The sequence below is a fragment of the Terrapene carolina genome, unplaced genomic scaffold (genome assembly GCF_002925995.2).
Source record: "Terrapene carolina triunguis isolate 2854851 unplaced genomic scaffold, T_m_triunguis-2.0 Scaffold242, whole genome shotgun sequence".
Lineage (NCBI taxonomy): Eukaryota > Metazoa > Chordata > Testudines > Emydidae > Terrapene > Terrapene triunguis.
The window spans coordinates 3,366,557-3,386,578 of record NW_020664593.1 but is presented as its reverse complement, the minus strand read 5'-3'; the positions used below and the strand labels follow the sequence as shown (position 1 = coordinate 3,386,578).

Below are 20,022 nucleotides of genomic sequence, written 5' to 3'. Positions count from 1 at the left end.
GTCCAGTGCTCCAGTCCTGATCTGTCCGTGAGGGTCCATCACATCCTGTTATCAAGACATGGTAGAGTGTCATCTTTGTAACCTGCCCTGGTAAATAGCTTGGGGCCTGGGCTTTAAGCCGTGTATCTTGTTTAACAGCCGAGTGGTTCTGTATGTTGGTCCTTTTGGACTTGGGGGTCCTAGTTAAGTACGTCTGTTGTTAATTTACTTCATTTAATAAACTGTTTTGCACCTTACCCCATTGTAAAGCTTTGTTTTGAGATTAAATAACCTGATGATAGACATGGGATTGGGGGGGGGGGGAAACGAGCCTAACTGCATCCTGGCCAGGTGAACAGCACCACCAGGCACAGTTGCCCTGGCTACCCTGGCACCACCAGGCACAGTTGCTCCAGCTACCCCATCATTGCCAGAAATTGCTGCCCCAGGACTGTGCGGAATAGTTGCTCATTTACCCCTGGATTGTGTTGTGGTGACAGAGAGCCAGTCAATTGTCTCAGGGCTGTGGATGATCAATTGGTTACTATGGGACTGGGCAGAGAACAATTTTTGCTTACCTCAGGACTGTGGGGCATGGTCAGTCAGTTAATCCAGGACCAGGAGTATTATCCATTACTCTAGGTCTCAGAGGATCACTTGGTTGGTTATCTTGGGACCAACAGGTTATGTTACCACAAGGGACAGTCGGCCAGTTGTTTTCGGACCAAAAAGCAGTCAGATACCCAAGGACTGCTGGGGACCTTTCGTTGGTTACACCAGGACCACGAGAGACATAGGCGTGGGTACTCGGGGTGCGGGGGGTGCTGCAGCACCCCCAGGTGGCTCCGCACCCAGGCCTCCACTACCCAGCCCACGGCTTGGGTCCCGACCGTCAGCCCTGCTACCTGGCTGCTGGCCCCGTGCCTGGGGCTCCACGCCTGGGGCTCTACTCTTGGGGCGGTGACCCTGTGCCCTAGCTGCTGGCTCTGCGCACAGGGCTCAGGTCACGGCTGCTGGCCTGCTTCCCAGCCACTGGCCCTGTGCCCCGTGCCTGGGGATCTGCTCTTGGGGCACTGGCCCCATGCCCACGGCCCCACACCTGGCCCCCTGCTCCCGGGGTCCCGGCTGCTGGGGCTCTGCTACTGGCCCTACACATGAGGTCCTGGAGGCAGGCCCTGTGCCTAGGGCTCCGCTCCTGGCCCTATGCCTGCCCCCACCCAGCCTTTGCCCCCTTACCCCTGTCTGGGTCCCCCCTCCTGGAGACACGGCATTGCTCCCGGCCACAGCTGTGGGTGGGGGGTGCAGACAAGGGTAAGTGGGCTGGCTTTCAGCATCCCCACAATTAAAAGGATTAACAGACATGCTTTTACCCCAGACTGGTGAGGTGCTGTTTGGTTTCCTTACAACTGTGAATGGTGTTTCAGATAACTGAACTGCCCCCCACAGTCCGGGTGTATGTTACAACTGTGAAGCATCTTGGGACAGTGAGGGGTAGTTCAATACTCAGGCAAGTAAAAAGCTGCCAGTCCAGCGACGAATGGTCAATTACCCTTAAGAGTGTGAGGGTGAGGGGAGGATCAAAGAGAGCAGCAATTGCTGTCGCTGCTGGGATAGACAGACAGACAGACAGCAAGAGTAGCCGAAGCAGGAGGAGACAGCAGTGGCAGGGAGAGAATCCAAGCTTAAAATTACCATAACCTCAACATAAAATTACAGAAATAGCTGTTAGCGGGCCCTGTACAAACCAGAAAGCTCTACACCCCATACAGCATTTCTATAGCATTTCCAATCTTCAGAGCACATCTGGTTTATAGCCCTGGTTGGCGTGGGGCCGGCAGGCTCCCTACGTGGCTCCCCGGAAGCGGGGGCATCTGCAGCTCCTAGGTGGAGGAAGGGCGCAAGGGGCTTAGAGTACAGGGCTGGGGCACGAGGGGAGGCGTGGGATGTGGGAGGGAGTTTGGGTGCGGGGCGCTCACCTCGCTCGGCTCCCCGCAAGCGGCAACCAGTCCCTGCGCCGTTGGAGGCGCGGCTCTGCGTGCGCTGCCCCCTCCCCCCCCAGCGCTGGCTCCGCAGCGCCCATTGGCCGGGAACCGCAGCCAATGGGAGCTGCAGGGGCAGTGCCTGCGGATGGGGGCAGCACGCGCAGAGCCACCTAGCCATGACTCTGGCGCAGGGACTGGTCGCCGCTTGCGGGGAGCCGAGCGAGGTGAGTGCCCCGCGGATCCGGCGCCCCGCGACCCAGCTCCCTGGCATTAGTTCCCGGGATTTTTCACTTACTGGCACCCCCTGTTCACCCAACACGCCGGAGAGAAAAGCAGTGACTGGTACCGTTTATTGAAGGTGGTTTGGGGACTTTAATGTGGTTTGTTATTTTAATAAAAATACCCCAAACCGAAGGTTTAAAGACCAGGCTTAGGCAAAATAGATAGAAAAATAGATTGAACTCTTTTTGGATGCAGGTTTTAATCTCGATTTATGGTTGTTCATTCGCGTTGAAACAAAATAACTATCGAACGTGGATTCTGTGAGAGAATCAGATGCCGGGTTTGACATTATTTCTTTTTTTTAATATAAATTCTTAGTTTTGCTGCTTGTGGAGTTTTTAAAGTACCTTTTCAGGGCAGCTTTTACATCTGACAAAATGAAGTCCATATTGATGAGCTGCCAAAATCTTAGGAACCGGTTCCCTACCGGGTCTTCGACGGCATGGCTCTGGCGGCTGAAGGACCCGCCACCGAAAACCCGGTAGGGCACCGCCCGGTGAGTACACCCCCCCCCCCCCATGTCCTGCCCCCGACTGCCCCCCTCAGAAACCGCAACCCGTAACAGCCCCCTTGTCCCCTGACCACTCCTTCCCGAGACCCCCAACCCTAACTGCCCCCCAGGACCCCACCCCCTGCCCTGTCCCCTGACTGCCCCGACCCCATCCACCCCCCCCCCGACAGACCCCCGGAACTCCCACACCTACCCAACCCCCCCCATCCCCATCCCCTGACCGCCCCCCAGAACCTCTGCCCGATCCAACCCCCCCGGCCCCGGCCTCTTACCCCCGCCGGGGCCGGGCCGGAGCCGCTCCGCGCCGCGCGGCCGGAGTCGGGGCCGGGCGGCGCCTGGAGCCCTCCTCGCGCCCCGCCCAACCCCAGCTCACCTGCAGGAAGCCCGGCTGCCCGGGGATCGGCTGATTCGCGGGAAGCGGGGAGGGGAGGGGAAGCCGGGGGAGCGTCAGGGGAGGAGGCGGAGCTCGGTGAGCTGGGGCCGGGAGCAGGGCAGGGAGCTGCCAGAGATTTTGTTAAATTTAAAAGCCCTTTTAGAACCGGGACAACCGGTTCTAAAAGGGCTTCTAAATTTAACAACCGGTTCCCGCGAACCGGTGGGAACCGGCTCCCGCTAACCACCTAATATTGGGACCCTGTTTGGCACAAGGGACTAACGCACTGCCTGACCCAGCAGAACATCGGACCGTTTTTTGTTTTTGTTTTGCTACATGGAACTGATTGTGTGAAAACACACTGGTTCCCCCCTCCCCCCATCCTTTTAAAGATTTTTCCAAAATGAAGAAATTTAATTTCCGCAAAGTTTTGGATGGTTTAACTGCCTCATCTCCTGGTGGCAGTAGCAGTGGTGGCAGTAGCAGTGGTGGTGGAATTGGGGCTGGAAGTGGATCCGTGCATCCAGGAGGGACTGCAGGTGCTGCAGGGACACCCAGAGATGAGATCCAGGAAATCCTATCTTCGGATTATTTCCAGATTTGTAAGGTAAGGATTGGAGTGGCTCTTTCTATTCATTTACTATTAGAATTAAAAGAAAGAATGAAAGAAAAAAGCATCTATTAGGGGGGCTGGGTGATGTGATGCCAGCATACCTTTTACTTGACAACTGCAGTGTTGTGGTAGCTAACCCTGGAGTGATGGGATGGAAATCACATTTATGCTTGTTCTTCCCTGTGCACAGTTGTAGTAGTCAACAAATGCATAAGGCTCTTAATGTCAGCATCAAGAGCCCAATCCTGAGCTCAGGCTCAGTTTCCAAATTGATAACACTACAATGGCCAGGTAAGGAATTCAGGCAAAGCTAGTAAGAATAAAATGTGCAAGTGAGCTCTTTTTTAGAAATTCAGAGTAGCATACAAGGGTTTTTGTTTTTTGTTTTTTTAAATAAAATATGTTGCAGGTAATATTTCAGGAAAAGGCATTAAACAAAGGTAAAATCCACTGGAGTTAATGTTACACATAATGTTTTCATTTCTCATTTGTGATGCATTGAAAAGGGATCAATTATTTTCCTTTAATATTTGCAATGAAGGCTGTTAACTATGGCAACATTATAATAATAGAACAGTATCAAGATTGGCTAGCCCCAGATTTGATTGGTCTTTGTTTTTCTTAGGTGTTGACCAGATCCTTCAATGAGAGTTTTGTCTGAGTAAGAAGTGTAGGGTCATCCCTGTGTTTGTCTTTTTCATATTTATTTTTCATAACGAAAGCTTCAGCACTATTCTTAAATAAAATCAAATCAGTACTAGCTTCTCAGTAACAACAACAAATTATAATTAAAAAAAAAAAAAAGAAATGAAATGTTGAGCCCAATCCCATTGACCTTAACTTTGACATGAATTCTGTTGACTTTCACTGGGAGTTGTTCCTAAGAAAGGACTGCAGAATCAGGTCCCTTAATGTTGAACTTTCAAGGGTGTCTTGTAAATAGTGAAAAGGAAAAATGATTTTTTTTTAAATTGTAAGAAAAAATTGCTAGTATGTTTTAAAAGCTGTGTTAATCTTCCCAAAATAAACTTCATCCTTCAAGGTTTTTGAAATTCCAATTTGGCTCAACTTGATGTACAAAACGTCATCAAAGGATGAACCATTTATTTTTATTTTTTGTTACTGTTTTGCTTAATACCTTTGAAAAATAAAATAATTTGATTAACATAGGCATATAAAGAAAAATAAATGAAGTTTATGTGTTTAAGATACTTCTTTCTTAGTCAGCATAAAAGGCTATGGTTTGAAATTTGGGAAATGATCAAATCATATCGTAATCTAATTGCTTTTGGTTCTTTGGAAAAAAGAAGAAATTTAAGATATTTAACCATGTAAAGTGATACATTGCATGTATCAACATAAATATTTAAAACTAAGGGCCCACTTATGCTGTCATTGAAATCAAACAACTAGCACATTTTGGGGCATAATGGTTCAAATTCTGTTCCCAATTAAAGTCAATATAAAATCTCACATTGACTTCAGTAGGAACAGGACCAGAGGAAAAATTACTTCAATGAGCTTTGGATTAGGCTCTGTGTAAATAATAATGGGAATTTTGCCATTCATTACCTTATGTGAAAGCAGGATCAGGCCCTTTGGCCAAATTCCTCCATAGTCTAAATGTGTGCAACTCAGTTGTCTTAATGGAATTATACCTGTTTACACCGGGGTTCAATTTGGCTCCTTTTGTGTATGTATACAATAAAACAGTATTATGTCAAACTTCAAATATTTTAATAAGAGCCCTGCCTCTCCTTTTTAACACTACAGTAATAAAAAGGAAATACAAATAATCAAAAATATATTATAATATCATTGCAGAATCTGACTTAAATCCACAAAGTCAAGGGAATTCTGAGTTAAGGCTAAAACTCAGCATGTTTAACTCCATGATGAAGTCATCTTACAGCACCTGTGATTTGTATTTGTCTCAAAATAGTATCGTGTGATATTACATGTCATATGTTGTAATACGTAGTCAAAATAGGGTGCATTAAGAATAGTGTCAGTTCATTTTCAGCCTTAATTCTGAATTTACTTGTTACTTTAGAATATTTCTGTGGTGTTACTTTCTGATGAATCTATCTACATACATGAGTACATTAGTAAAACATCATTTTTGGAAGATTTTGGCAGGCAATAATTGCTTCTCTTTTTAAAATTAGCAGACTTTTTTTTTTTTAAAAACATCATTAAGCTGAGTGTTAATATCAATACAAGAAAGCTTTAAGCTGCAGCAGCACTTGCTTATAAAAGCATGGTACTGCAGAGGCCAACCTGATAGTATACAAAATAATTACTTCCTTTGATCAAAACACATAGATGCAATAAAAGCAAACTTGCCAAAATATTCCATAAATATGTGGTGATAAAAAAAATATACTGCCCTAAAGGTTATCCTTAGATAGGAATTATTCTGCTGTATGGCCTTTTGGTGATCTTATGAATATGTTTGAGTAAACCAACAGAAGACCCATAGGCCCCAATCCTGCATTTTGTAGCACGTGAATGGACCACTGTGCTCATGCAGGCCCTCACTGAAGTCAGTGGGGCTCCATATGGGCACAGCAGTCCACCCGCATTCTACAAGGTGCAGGCTCAGAGTAATAATTTGTACCATAAACCAATGCAAAAGAAATGTTGCAAAAGTAAAAATAAAGAAAGGATCATAGAATCTAAAACTTGCCTTTTTTTCAAGTTACTCCTACACAGACTTTTGAGATTTCTATTGAATATTATTCAACTGGAATAGGTAAGTTTTTTAGCTGCATGTCTGAGGTCCTGATCCTACAGCCCTTGCTCACTCAAAACTCCCATTAAAGCAAATGGCAAATCTGGATTTTTATGGGCTGCAGGCTAAGGACAGATAGAGCAACAGTTCAGCTAATCTTTTAAAACCGTTTTATTTTTCTTTCCTTTGCTGTGTCTTCATTTAGGTGTAGAACATAAAAGCTGACTCATACTTCAGAATTATAGGGCCTGATCTTAGGCACATTTCCCATTTGAAGTAAATGGGAGCTTTTCTTAAATAAAAACTGCAGGATCTAGATCACAGTTAAGACTGGTTTTATTATTAACAGATCTGAGGGCTTTTTCCTCTCTGTGTATTTCGAAGGTGCTTATCACTGAGGTGTCTATCAGGTATATTAGTAAATTAGATTTTTATTTTATTTGGATGTGTTCACAATTGCCTTTTGATATTTATTTTCAAAAGAAGGGGACTACATTAATGATTTTAAGAATATAAATACACTAGGTTTGGAAATATTGTGAGCTAAATTACTATTGCCTTTCCTAACAAGCATGATAAATTTACATGAAGGTAATGTTGTAATAATGAATCAGTGGCAACCTCTTTTACAGTATTAATATAATGACATGAAATTCTGACACTCTTATAGTTGTCAGCTACTGTGAAATCAGCAAACTGAGATACAGATCACATAGTTTACATGGCTGCTCTTGGGAGGTGGGAATTCATGTGCATATCATAAAGATATTGATTATAGCTGGGATCAGCTGAATCAAAAATTTTAATGTAGTAGCTGTGACAGATATTGCAACCGCATGCAGTATCTGTGAGGATCATTTTGTGTTAAGTGTATGAATGGTTTATATAACACTGTGGGCCAGGGATTGTATGTAATTCCAAGGGGGAAGGATTACCACAGCTCCACAAGGAACTAAAAGCAGTAGGGGGTGATTAAGATGAATCATTTAGGTTATAAACACTCCAGAGAGCTACCACCCCTTGGAGAGGCTTCAATATACTAGTTCAGACTGGTTGTTTTTTTTAGAAACCAACAGACAAAGAACAGGCTTTTGGTGTAAAAAGGCTGGGTTTAAGCTGACTTGGGGTCTTCTTTCTGATCCAGCAAATGGACAGGACCTTCTGTCAAAGAACTCCAACCCTTGCAAAAGGGTTGGAAAGACTGTGGCCTACTAGAGCCCCGTAAGACTGATGGGTGACCTCTGGTAAGCTTTTAGCATAAGTATATGAACTTTTATTGTTTTTGACATGTTTTTATATGAGAATAAAGGTGCTTGCTTTAGAAGGAGCTGTGTTGTAACTAGTAATTGCTGGTAATACACAATTAATAGCTCTGGGAGAGAAAGCAATGCACAGGTGCTGGCCTTTAGAGAGAATGGCTTTCTGGAGGTTTGACAGTGTAATGCAGGGAGCTGTGCACCCTTAAAACCCCAGTCAGAAAGGAGAGAGACATAGATCTCCAACCAAGAGAGGTGATGGCTGGGAGCTGGAAGCCTTAAGTGGGTTCCCTTGAGGGACCACAGAGAGGGAATGCAGTTGAAGTTATCCTGAAAGCATGACAATAGCCTCGTGCCAAAAACTGGGCCTGATCCAGGTGAAGTTAGTAAACGGGTGTCATTTACTATAAGGTGGGGGAGGAGCAGCTGCCTCTCCAGTCCTTGGTTTCCTACCCCCCTGACTTTTCATAGGTCTATATGCTTCATTATGTCTTCCACTCCCTCCCCCCAACTTTGGGTGTGATGATTAGGAGAGCAATAATTGCCCAGTTTTTCTCATTCATTATGCTGTTTTGGACAGAGAATATTCTGTATGCTGACACAACTTTGCCCACCCTTTACCCACCGAATTTTTCTGAGATGACACCCCTGATAGTAAAGCTCAAATTGATGTTAGTGGCATAACATTAGCCTCATTCTTTGGAATAAGGGTCATAGTTTCTTATATTTTGCCATCATATTAAATAGGTGCTTTCCTAACAGATGTTCACAGGTGAGTCCAAGCCACAGTCCACAATATGTAAGAACCTGTTGGACTAGAACCAGGGAACACATGGGTTCTGCACCACTGATGGTTCTGCATCATCACTGGAAGCTTAGGCTGTGTTTCTCATAGACTCATAGACTTTAAGGTCAGAAGGGACCAATATGGTCATCTAGTCTGACCTCCCGCATGCTGCAGGCCACAAAAGCTGACCCCCCCACTTTCCCTTAACTCTGCTGTTGAAGTCTCCAGATCATGGTCTAAAGACTTCAAGTTGCAGAGAATCTTCCAGCTTGCGACCCCTGCCCTATGCTGCGGAGGAAGGCGAAAAACCTCCAGGGCCACTGCCAATCTACCCTGGTGGAAAATTCCTTCCCGATCCCAAATATGGCGATCAGCAGAACCCCGAGCATACAGGCAAGATTCTCTAGCCAGACCCTCATTTTACCAGCGATGGCCGTTATTGCCTAATTGACTAAAATCACGTTATCCCATCAAACCATTCCCTCCATAAACTTATCTAGCCTGATCTTGAAGCCAGAGAGGTCTTTCGCCCCCAGAGTTAGAGGCACTACGTGTTTCTGGTGGAGGACCTTGTGAAGCTGGGCACTGCAGGAAGTGCTGCCCAGAAAGTGGCAGCCCCTTGCTGCCCCACTGATTGGCTCATGCTGGTATATAAACCCGGAAGCCACTATGGGGAGCTGATTGAGCATGGATGCAGATGTCCTACTTTCTTCCAAACCAGACCCTGTCTTGCTGTGGATCCTAGACTCTGGCTTCTGGCCCTGGTTTGTTTCCAACTCTGCTATTTGCCTGCTGTCTGTAACCTGGTGCCTGACTCTGACTTCCTGGTATCCAGACCCGGCTCAACCCTGACTCTGCTACTGGTTTTCTGATTGCAGCTGGGTAATTGACCAAGGCACACAGGCTGCCCATGGCCTGGTCCTGACAGTTTGCTCAGACCACCTTTGCCCATCCCTCCCGGAGACTGTGCATGAGCAGCTAGCAGGCTCACAGGGAGAAGCAGCTATACTACATGCCTGAACAGACCACCCATCATCTGAACTGGCCCTTGCAGTGCTGCTGCCAGAATGGTTTGATGGGGATTGCTGGAAATTCTGGAGGATCCTGAACTAATGCTGGCTGCTCTTCCTGCTGCACCCCCGAATGTACCCTACAGATCAGATAAAGGTGGGGCTAGTAGTTAGCATGCTCATTGGTGAAGTGCTCAATTGGGCTTCCTCCTGTTGGCGCAGAACAGCCCCATGCTTTCCGACTTGGACTCCTGCCTGCAAGCCTTCTCAACCATTTTTGATGACCTGCATCGTGTCCGCTTCACAGAGGCTGCCCTCTGGAAGCTGCCGGGGCAAAGGCCAGCCACCTCCTGTGCTGCTTTTTTCTGATGACTTGTGGTTGATGTCATATGGAATGGAGCAGCCCAACTATACCAGTTCTGGTGGGGAGTCCGTTAGGATGTGAAAAATGAGCTAGCCCATGTTAAAAACCCACATTCCTAGAGGCTTTTATTAATCTTGCCGTGTGCATTGACTCTTGGCTGCATGTTCAGAAAGAGGAAAGAAACCCTGTGCCCACCCTGTACAACAAAGCCTGTAGAGCTGCGTCCTGAACCCATGCAGGTCACCCTGGGTCACCGACGCCTGGCCCCAAAGGAGAAAGAATGTCAGCTGCAGTGCGCCAGGACATGCCCTTGCCCCTTGTCCCACTTGAAAGAGCTGGGGAAATGGAGCAGCCCAAGCCTGCTAGGGTGGCGTACAGCCTGGGCATCACTAGAGCTCCATGCTCTGGAACCAACCCTCAAGTAGAATCCTGTCTGGGACCATAGGCTGTCCCCACATTTCCAGTTGCTACTGTGGGTGCAGGCTACGGGCAGGCACAGCAGATCCCCTGCAACTAATGATAATAGATTCCAGGACTGCTGCCAACTTTGTAGGTGCTAAGGCAGCCCAAACCACTGCCAAACCCACACTAGACCTGGTGGAGATGATTGATGGCTGTGGATCCTATCATCAGGACTGATGATCCGAGAGACTGTCCCCTTAGAGACTATAGTAATAGGGCACCAAGAAATAATATGCTTTGATATGATCTGCTCTCCATTCTTCCCAATAATTCTTGGTATTCCTTGGTTGGAGCAGCATGACCTGTGTATCTCCTGGTGGCGGAAAAGCATTCGCTTCTCCTCCAAATATAGCCAGAAAGCTTGCCTCCAACAAATCAACCAACCCCCAGTTGACCCGCAACCAGGGCCCCAGGAGTGAATAAGACCTTCAGAAGTGAGACCTCAGATGGTGGGGGATAACCAGAAGCAGTGATTCCAGACCAGAACCTCAACCTCCCCGACAAATACTGAGACTACCTGAATGTATTTGAAAAGAAAAACATGGATTCACAACCCTCACACAGGGACTACGATTATCCAATAGACCTACAAACAAAGGCAAAGGTGCCACGTGGATGGATATACACTATGTCTGAGCCAGAGTTAGAGGCACTACGTGCATATATATCCAAGGAAATCTTACAAACGGCTTCTTTCAGAGATCCACCTCTCCAATGTGGCACTAGTCCTCTTTGTGTGAAAAAAGAGTGGGTCACTACACTTCTGCATGTTCCACGGTTCCCGGCCAATAGGAGCTGCGGAGTTGGCGCTCGGGGTAGGGGCAGCGTGCAGAGACCCCCTAGCCCCCCCCAGGCTGCAGGGACATACCGGCAGCTTCCAGGAGCGGCGTGGAGCCAGGGCAGGCAAGGAGCCTGCCTTAGCCCTGCTGTGCCACTGGAGTTTTAACGCCTGAAATGTCCCGGTTTGGCTTCAGTAGCCTTCGGGAGATAGAGCCTGATCTGAGAGACTCCCGGCAAAACTGGGAGGGTTGGCAACCCTAACCCCTGTTTTCACCTGGCACTACCAGCTGCCATCTACTGGGTCCAACAAATCCATCTTATTCAGGGGAACTGAGGAACAACCTAGTAGAGGTGAAGAAGGCTTACAAGAGGCATGCAGACCATCTGCGACAGGAAGTTCTGGCATTCACAGTAGGCCAGAAAGTCTGGCTTGCTGCCAAGCATCTCCAGACTAGTCAACTCTCCTGGAAATAGGACCACCAGTTCCTGGAACCCTTCCAGATATGCCAGCAGATCAACCTGGTTACCTTTAAACTACAGCTTCCCCGGTCTCTCAAAATATACCCAATTTTTCATATTTCCCCTTTTGAAACCCTATACTGAGAATTCCTTCCCTGATTGAACCACACCACTGCTTCCATGGTTGAAATCCAGGGTCACAAGGAGTACAAAGTGCATGCCATCCTTGATTCCTGATGGATGCCTGTACTATCTGGTGGACTGTGAAGACTATGGCCCTGAGAAGCACACTTAGGAACCTGCTTCCCATGTCCTTGCCACTCACCTGGTGGGGAATTCCACAGGACTCACCTGAATAAGCCTGGACCAGCAACACCCTTGCGGGACTAGAACCTAGAGCTATAGTGGTGCTGGGTTGCTGATGCTTCCGCATCACCATTGGAAACTTAGGCTGTGTTTCCACTGGAAGACCCTGTGAAGCTAGGCACTGCAGGAAGTACTGCCCAGAAGGGCCTGAGTGCCTGCTGATTGGCTTATGCCAGTATATAAGCTGTTATGGAAAGCTGTCCAATGATGCAGACTGTCTGCTTGCTTCCACTCCAGACCTTGTCTTGCTGTGGACCCTAGACTCCAGCTTCTGACCCTGGTTGTCCCTGACTCTGCTGTTTACCTGCTGTCTGACCCTGACTTCCTGGTAACCTGACCCAGTTCGACCCCGACTCTGCTATTTGCCTGCCATCTGCAACTTGGTGCCTGACTCAGACCCTGCTGCTTGTCTCCTGACTTGGTAACTGACTGGTGCACACAGGCTGCCCACAGCCTGGCCCTGACACAGTATGTAGAAATGACCAGTTAGCTGTGGGAATAAATCTCATGTTAAGATCTTGGAAGATCACATTTATGACACTGCAAATCTCTTGAGTTCAGAAAGACCATAAATAGGGATATTAGGGCTTTTATTACTTTTTCAGGAGATTGGTTGCTAGGCATGATGCAGTTGGGAGAAGATTGAATGAGAATGAAGATGAACACTTATCAGACATAGAGTCGATATTGTTTATGCAAGAAAGTCTCCCGTTGGGGAGAACATGAGTTTTCCCTTGCATAAGGAATATAGAATTGAGCATGCAGACAATTATATATTTAATCTAGACATACAGAAAATGTTGGAAATTCATATTTGGGTTAGGAACACACACCTGTGATCTCTCTAGTCCAGTGTCCTCTCTCTGGCCATTGTCAGCACCCGAAACCTCAGAGTAAGGTGAAAGAACCCTACAGCAAGTAGATGTGCGATACCCCCAGTGGAAGTCCCCTCCTAATCCCCAATAGTATGATATTGATAACTGAAGTTTTTATCCCTTCCAAAACATTTTGTTTACATTAACTGATATAACTGGATATTCATTTTATCCATATAAACTTCCTGTTCCCTTGAATCATACTAAATTCATAGGTTTAATAGTGTAGGCACATAACGAGGCCAGATCATACATTCCCACAGAAAAAGTGATGGGGCAAGGAGACCTGCATGAAGTTCATTTTGCAGAATTTTCTAGGAGGCATCCCCTCAAGGGAGATTGGTTTGGGGGGCTTATGGATTGTGCAAGGGTGATGCCTCCCAACGCCAGTTGATCTGAGAGTGAGATATCTGCCCCCCCAAGATGCATTCAGGCAGTAGCCATCCTGCAAGGACAACTTCCCCTATGCCCTATCCTGGTAGTCTCCATTCTGTGGTTTCAGCAGGGGCTATGTTGTCATTGGCTGAATGACACTGTCCTGTAGTGACACTGTGTAATAACTATATGATTGTGATTAAGACATTTTAGTGTTTGTGATGCTAGATTAGATTAAACTGATTTTTAAAGACACACTAGATTTGTTTCCCTCCCTTAAGGGGTCCATTGCAGGGCAGAGATAAGGTAGATCAGTGTCCTTAACTGTGCATTTACATACTGTAACATGTCTGGATTTCTTTCAAGTGTAAGCTTAACTCTTAATTTCCAAGGTTTATAATGTTTGGTTCTTGGACAACATCCCTGCAAAGTATTTAACCCTAAATTACTAATATGTACTCTCAGCCTTGTCGCCAATTTAATGTAGTTTTTGTCTGGGAATTTCCTTGTTTATTTTTAATTAAAAATTTCATATATGAACACTAAACAAGAAACTCAAAGAGAATGTTACCATGTGATACTTCTAATGATTTGAAGATATGAAGTGTCAACCTTAAATCATTTTAATTTTTGTGGCCAAAATAAGCCATAAAAGTCTGTTTTCTGCCATTCTGGAGCAGCACAAAGTATACTAGCTAGGTAAACAGGGTTTGCAGTTGCTTTGTTGAGCCAGAGTGTACACTCAAGATTCTTTCCTTGCACACACATTCCAAATTTCCTCTCCCCCACTTTCTCCACATCCCTTGCGTGCACACACATACTCCAATTTCCCCCTTTCCCCGGGACCCCTATGTTCTCCTTCACGTGTGTGTGCACGTACGCACACACGGAGTTTCCCCCTCTCGCCTTCCCTCTCTTTTCATTAGAACTGGTGTAACATATAGCTTTTGAAAAGGAGAATTTAAGATGATCATTTTTGCCATTATATTTCATAACTAAAATTTATCTGGTTCATAAGAACTTCCCGAGAGAGAAACACACAAAATTGCTATCTCCTATTGTTTGTAAGAGACTGAGGTCCTATGCTGATTCCCTCTTTCCAAAAGGCCACCACCTCCCATTGCTCCCAATGAAAGAGAGGCCAACCTGTCCCCATGAAGGTGGTGGCACCCTATGCTGTCAGCCCCTGGAGAGGAACATAAAGGGAACAGGAGGCAGCAGCCCATGGCGGTGAGTGTATGGGCTGGTCTACGGGGAGGGGGGGAGGGCTCGATCCAAGATACGCAACTTCAGCTACGAGAATAGCATAGCTGAAGTCGATGTATCTTAGATCGACTTACCTCCCGTCCTCACGGCGCAGGATCGACGGCCGCGGCTCCCCCGTCAACTCCGCTTCCGCTGCTCGCTCTGGTGGAATTCCGGAGTCGACAGGGAGCGTGTTTGGGGATCGATTTATTGCGTCTAGACAAGATGCGATAAATTGATCCCCGATAGATAGATCGCTACCCGCTGATCCGGCGGGTAGTGTGAACGTACCCTTAGAGCCCGGATTGACGGACAGTAGTTCATGCTACTGTGCTAAAAATAGCTGTGTAGATATTGCGGCTTGGGCTGGAGCCCAGGCTCTGAAGCCCACCTCCCTCCCTAAGCTTTTGAGCCCTAGCTCCAGCCCAAGCCACAATATCTACATAGATATTTTTAGTGTGGTAGTGTGAGCCCTGCGGGCCCAAGTCTGTTGACCCAGGCTCTGAAAATCACTGCCCTGGGCTGTGTAGATGTATCCTCAGTCCCACTGAGTACACTAGGACATGCTCTTCTCAAAATAGCCACCTGAGGGCATAATGGAACATATCAGCCATTTTGAAAGTGTTTTTGTGTAGGATTCTCTGTAGTAGAATATTATTCTTTAGCATTTGTTGAAGGAGAAACTTTCAGGTGTGAACTTGTTTTACAGGAGCATTTTGCAATGATGGTGCAGGTCTGGGGTTAGTGTCCTCTTTCCCTCTTACCGTGGGGTGAGAGGAACTGAAGTGCTGCCCTGGTATCACCTGCCTGTGGACACTGTTGGAGAACAGTAAAGGAAACAGGAGAGAAGAGAGGCAGTCGCTACTAGAGACGGTGAGGGGGATGCAGCACAGAGGTCAACTTTCATGACTATCCTGACCCAGTGGGGTTATTGGCATGTATGCAGTAAATGCAGTCCGTTGACTGAAAAGATTCTATTGTACCTGCTACTTTTATGACATCTGATGTGGGAAAAGGGCATTGGAGTTATAAAAATATTTTACAAAACAATAATACCTAGCAATATAGTATTTTTCCTCAAGAAGGGACCTATAAATTTGATCTCTAAGTGCTTTACAAAGGCGGATCTTCATTTTACAGATGGAGAAAATGAGAAATGAGAGAGGTGAAGTGACGTACCCAAGATCGTGCAAATACATTGTGCATTTTTTTTCTGTAATAGAGATTTCCAGCCCCCAATGCTGAGGCAGGACTAGGTGACCTCCCAAGGGCTCTTCCAGCCCTACATGTCTGTGTTTAAAAAAGCTGTTTACATGGATTTGTTAACTTGTCACAGCTTATATAAGATGCTTGCTGGGAGTGAGAGAAGAGCATAGAGGGTTGTATGATTTGAAGTGTAAGTAGTGTGTATCTGGGGGAGGAGATAACAATGTTGTCAAGTACAGATGGTTGATAATACTTAGCTCTTTAAATTGAATGTGATGCTATCCCTGGATGGTTTTGTCCATGGTTTAATAGGCCTGCTCGCTAGCAAGGTTTGTGAATGATAAAAGATTGGTAATGCAAGTGGGAGATGTTTGGTGCCTGCAGTTAGGGACAAATTTTGTGATTACATACACTTTGTATAGCTCTGAAGTCAACAGGATTGCACAAGGAGTAAGTCAATGCAAAATTTGACCTTTAACATTTAAGACTCTGATTCTGGCTGCTAGTGGATGTACTAGCACAGACCCCTGTTCTTAAAAGTAGCCACACTGATTTCACTGGAATGTTGTGCAGATGCAAATGTCCACCCTAGCACATCTGTTTGCAGGATTATGGCTTAAACAATTAAAATGGATTGCTTACATTTCATACAAAAAAACTACAATAAAAGAACATTAATGTTGCAAATTGAAGCACCCAAAAGTCTGGAACCTGACACCTCTGTCCCCTTGCTTGTATGCACTACAATCTAGTCTTTAATATATGATCATGTATTATTATTTTCTCAGGATATCTGCCTGATTTAGGACCAGATCCTCAACTGATGTAGATCGGATTTGCACCGAGGATCTGGCCCTTTGTATACAGGTTGGATGGTGCACTGGGAATGAGTCAGCTGTTCAATATTTATTTTTATGCTCCTTATTCAGTGAGAAATCCTCTGCCTCATTCACTGTACATCATGCAGACTGCATGCTAAATGAGTTGCAGGTCCTCTGATGTTTTCCTCATTCACCACATGCCATCTGTCCTGTACATGGAGGGACTAAATATACTTTCAGTAAAGACCTGTGTAAATTTGGTTTTACTCCAGATTTACACTGGGGTAATTGTAAATAGAAACGGGTAAAAAATAAAGCACAAATCCGTAAGACCCCTGTTTCATTCACTAATGTATCCCTGCCTCAGATATTGTATACTGTTTAGCCTGCACACAGGGTGAGTAAATGCAGGGATAATAGCATGTGGTCATGTACATAAAGATCTGATTCTCCGGCACCTTGCACGTTATGTCATTACATCTGTAGTGGGATTGCAACATGAGGGTAAAACATTTTCATTCTGATTTGGTAGCATTTTATACTTACTTTGCATGGATGTAAATGACTATACAAGTGGAGAGACAGTGGAGAATCAGCCTTAAAGACTGTATCATAATGCACATGCAAAAGGGTTAGAGCTAGAGTTAAGATTGTGTGAGCAAACTTAATCTTGGCTTTTCTTGACTTTTGGGTGCATCACTTTCCACCCTTAATGCTCTCTTATTTTTTGTATGAAATTTCCTAGGAATTTGTAAAAGAGTGTTTATAAAAACAAAGAAATTTTATTATGTGAAACTCTTTTATATATAGCAGTAAAATGCTATGTCCTGCACAAAATGTGTGCTCTTTGACCTAGATCCTGGAGTTGTGTCTGAAGCAACGTGAAGGTGAAGAGCACAAAGGTGACAGTAAGTCACTTTTATGAACTTCCCTAATCCTGGAACTTTCAGAGCACCAGTTCCGTCCCTGCATAAAGTAGAGCAGCCTCAGGGCTGCTCAACTTTGTACTAGTTACCAATGGCTCCTATGGCTGTTTTGGTAGTCAGGGACTGCTAACGCACAGGATTGTCCCAGCTACACAACCTCTCTCCTGGACATGCTTCCTGTACCAAGGGTTGGGACTGAGTTGTGCCTTAGGAACCATTATGGGAATGCAGGGTGCTGGATCCACTGGCTTTCCAGCTGCTTTGCAGTGCTATAAAGTAGTGGTATAAAGAAGCCATAGAAAGGCCATGTTCCATTCACTATTCATCTTGCGTGTGATGAGGCATTATCAAACATTATGTAAATGAAATTCCATATCCACCATTGAAGATCATAAAATTGCACTCAAATTACATGCAGTGGCAGTGCTAGTAGAAAGTTGGGAGCTGATTTAATTGTACAGAGCTAAATTCAACTGATAGTGTTCGTGTAGAATAGTACTCTGTGAGTAACCACATTGCAATCAATAGAGCTGTTTGTGGAGTAAGGTACTATTCGTTGTGAGTAAGGACTGTAAAATATATTCCATAACAAAATTTCACTGGAACACTGATAAGCACAAACCCAACCTATAGATTATCTCTCTGTCAAATTTCATTTTAGAGCCTTCCGGCTGTGGTGCTAGAACTTTTCAAAAAAGGTTGCAAAAACATTTTAAAACAATAGAACCCCTATTTTATGAACTAGATTGAGGAGTTCGTAAAATAGAAAAGTTAATAAAATAGAACATCTCAAAATTACAGTAGGTACAGTGTATAAGTCGCAGTATGGTGCACTACACCACTTTCTTCTTGTCCCTCAAACCACTACAGAATGATTTCCAGTGCATTGGGACATTAAGGGATGTTGACTTATTTTGCATTGACTTTGATTTTATATGATTTTTTTGGGGGGGGGGGGCAAAATAGTTGGTCATTCATAAGATGGATATTCATAAAATCAAGGTTCTAGTATAATAGCAAAAGTTCTTTCTCAAGTATCTTCATACACAAAAATGGATGAACTATTTCAATTGAAATATTTTAAACCTCCCCCCAGCAATCAAAACACCTACCTTTGGGCAAAGATCAGCTCTGGAAAATTTCATTCCCAAATATGAAAATTTTGGAAAGTTGTAAGCAATTGAAAAAAGACCCTTTAAAAATGGAAAGACTTAAGCAGCGTAAACTATAGCTGATGCTATGTATTGAAAATTATAACTGCAATGAAGCTAGACTTGTTTTACTTCTAGTTAATAAACTTCCATCACCTTATTTTTGGTGTTCTGAGTGGTGGTGAAGAAGAGACAGGAATGTTTCCTGTTAAGACTTACAGGAATGTTGAATATTTTACAGTTCTGGTAAATATCTGCAGACTAGCTCTCCATTGCACAAATGTTGCTCTGAACACAATGTAGCTTCTGTTTTTAGATTATCGTGGTTAGTGCTGCAACAACAACACAAATCAATATGAACTACTACTTGAACTGCTTTGACTTAGGGCCAAATAAACAGTCCCCATTTTGAGATAATGGGCCAAATCTAGCCCCAATGAAGGCAATAGAGTTGTGCCTGGTTACACAAGGTCTGAATTTTTCCCAGTAGGATTTTTACATAAGGAGTGAGGACCCAGGCCCAGAACCACAACTGCAGGCACTGCAACGCTGAACATTGCAACGTCTAACTTTTAGGCACTTACAAAATCATTGGAACAAAGCTGCAATTCACCAAGCCTGAGCTAGGCTTGTTTTCTTCCAAGTCATTGATAAAAATGTTAAATAGCACAGGGCAAAAAACTATTCTCTACAAGATCCTGCTAGAAACACATCCGTTTGAGGATTCCCCATTTACAATTACATTTTGAGATCTATCAGTTAGCCATTTTTTAATCCATTTAATATATGACATGTCAATTTTATCTTTCCAGTTTTTAATCAAAATGTCATTCAGTACGAAGTCAAATGCATAACAGAAGGCTAAGTACATTACATCAGCAAACTTTATCTTCTCTCATCAAAAAAATATCAAGTTAGTTTGACAGGATCTATTTTCCATAAACCCATGTTGATTGACATTAATTATATTACCGTCCTTTAATTCTTTATTAATCATTCTTTATCAGCCATTCTGTTATCTTGCCCAGGATTGATGTCAGACTGACAGGCCTGTAATTATCCAGGCTATCCTGTTTGTCCTTCCTCACTCCACACATAATTTGGTGGGTGTATGAGGACAAGAAATAGTAATGTGGGGTGTGGGAGAGAGAATGAATGATTATATAGTCTTAGTTTAGGGCACCCACCTGCGAGGTGGGAAACTAAGGGTCCAGTTCCCCTACTCCAATGATTATTTATACACAGTGGAAATGCTGAGGAGAGACGGAGGGAGACCTATATCAGAATATCTCATAATCCAGCAGTTAGAGCACTCTCCTGGGAGGTGTGGGAAACTGCTGTTCAAATCCTTTCTCCCCCTCTGGCGGTGGGGAAGATTGAACCTGGGTCTCCCACATCTCAGGTGAGTGCGCTAACCCCTGGGCTAAAAGTTATAAGGTGTGTACCACCGCTGGCCAGATTTTTG

General features: G+C 44.9%; 1 protein-coding gene across 1 annotated transcript in view; it reads left to right on the top strand.

Annotated features, from left to right (window-relative positions):
* The first annotated feature begins 3,521 nt into the window (after positions 1 to 3,521).
* Positions 3,522 to 20,022, top strand: part of STXBP5L (syntaxin binding protein 5 like) — a 418,796-nt gene continuing 402,295 nt past the window's right edge. The window contains exon 1 of the mRNA XM_029912782.1: positions 3,522 to 3,734. Within this exon, the coding sequence (XP_029768642.1) occupies positions 3,531 to 3,734 (204 nt within the window). The 5' untranslated portion in view covers positions 3,522 to 3,530. The remainder of the gene's footprint in view (positions 3,735 to 20,022) is intronic.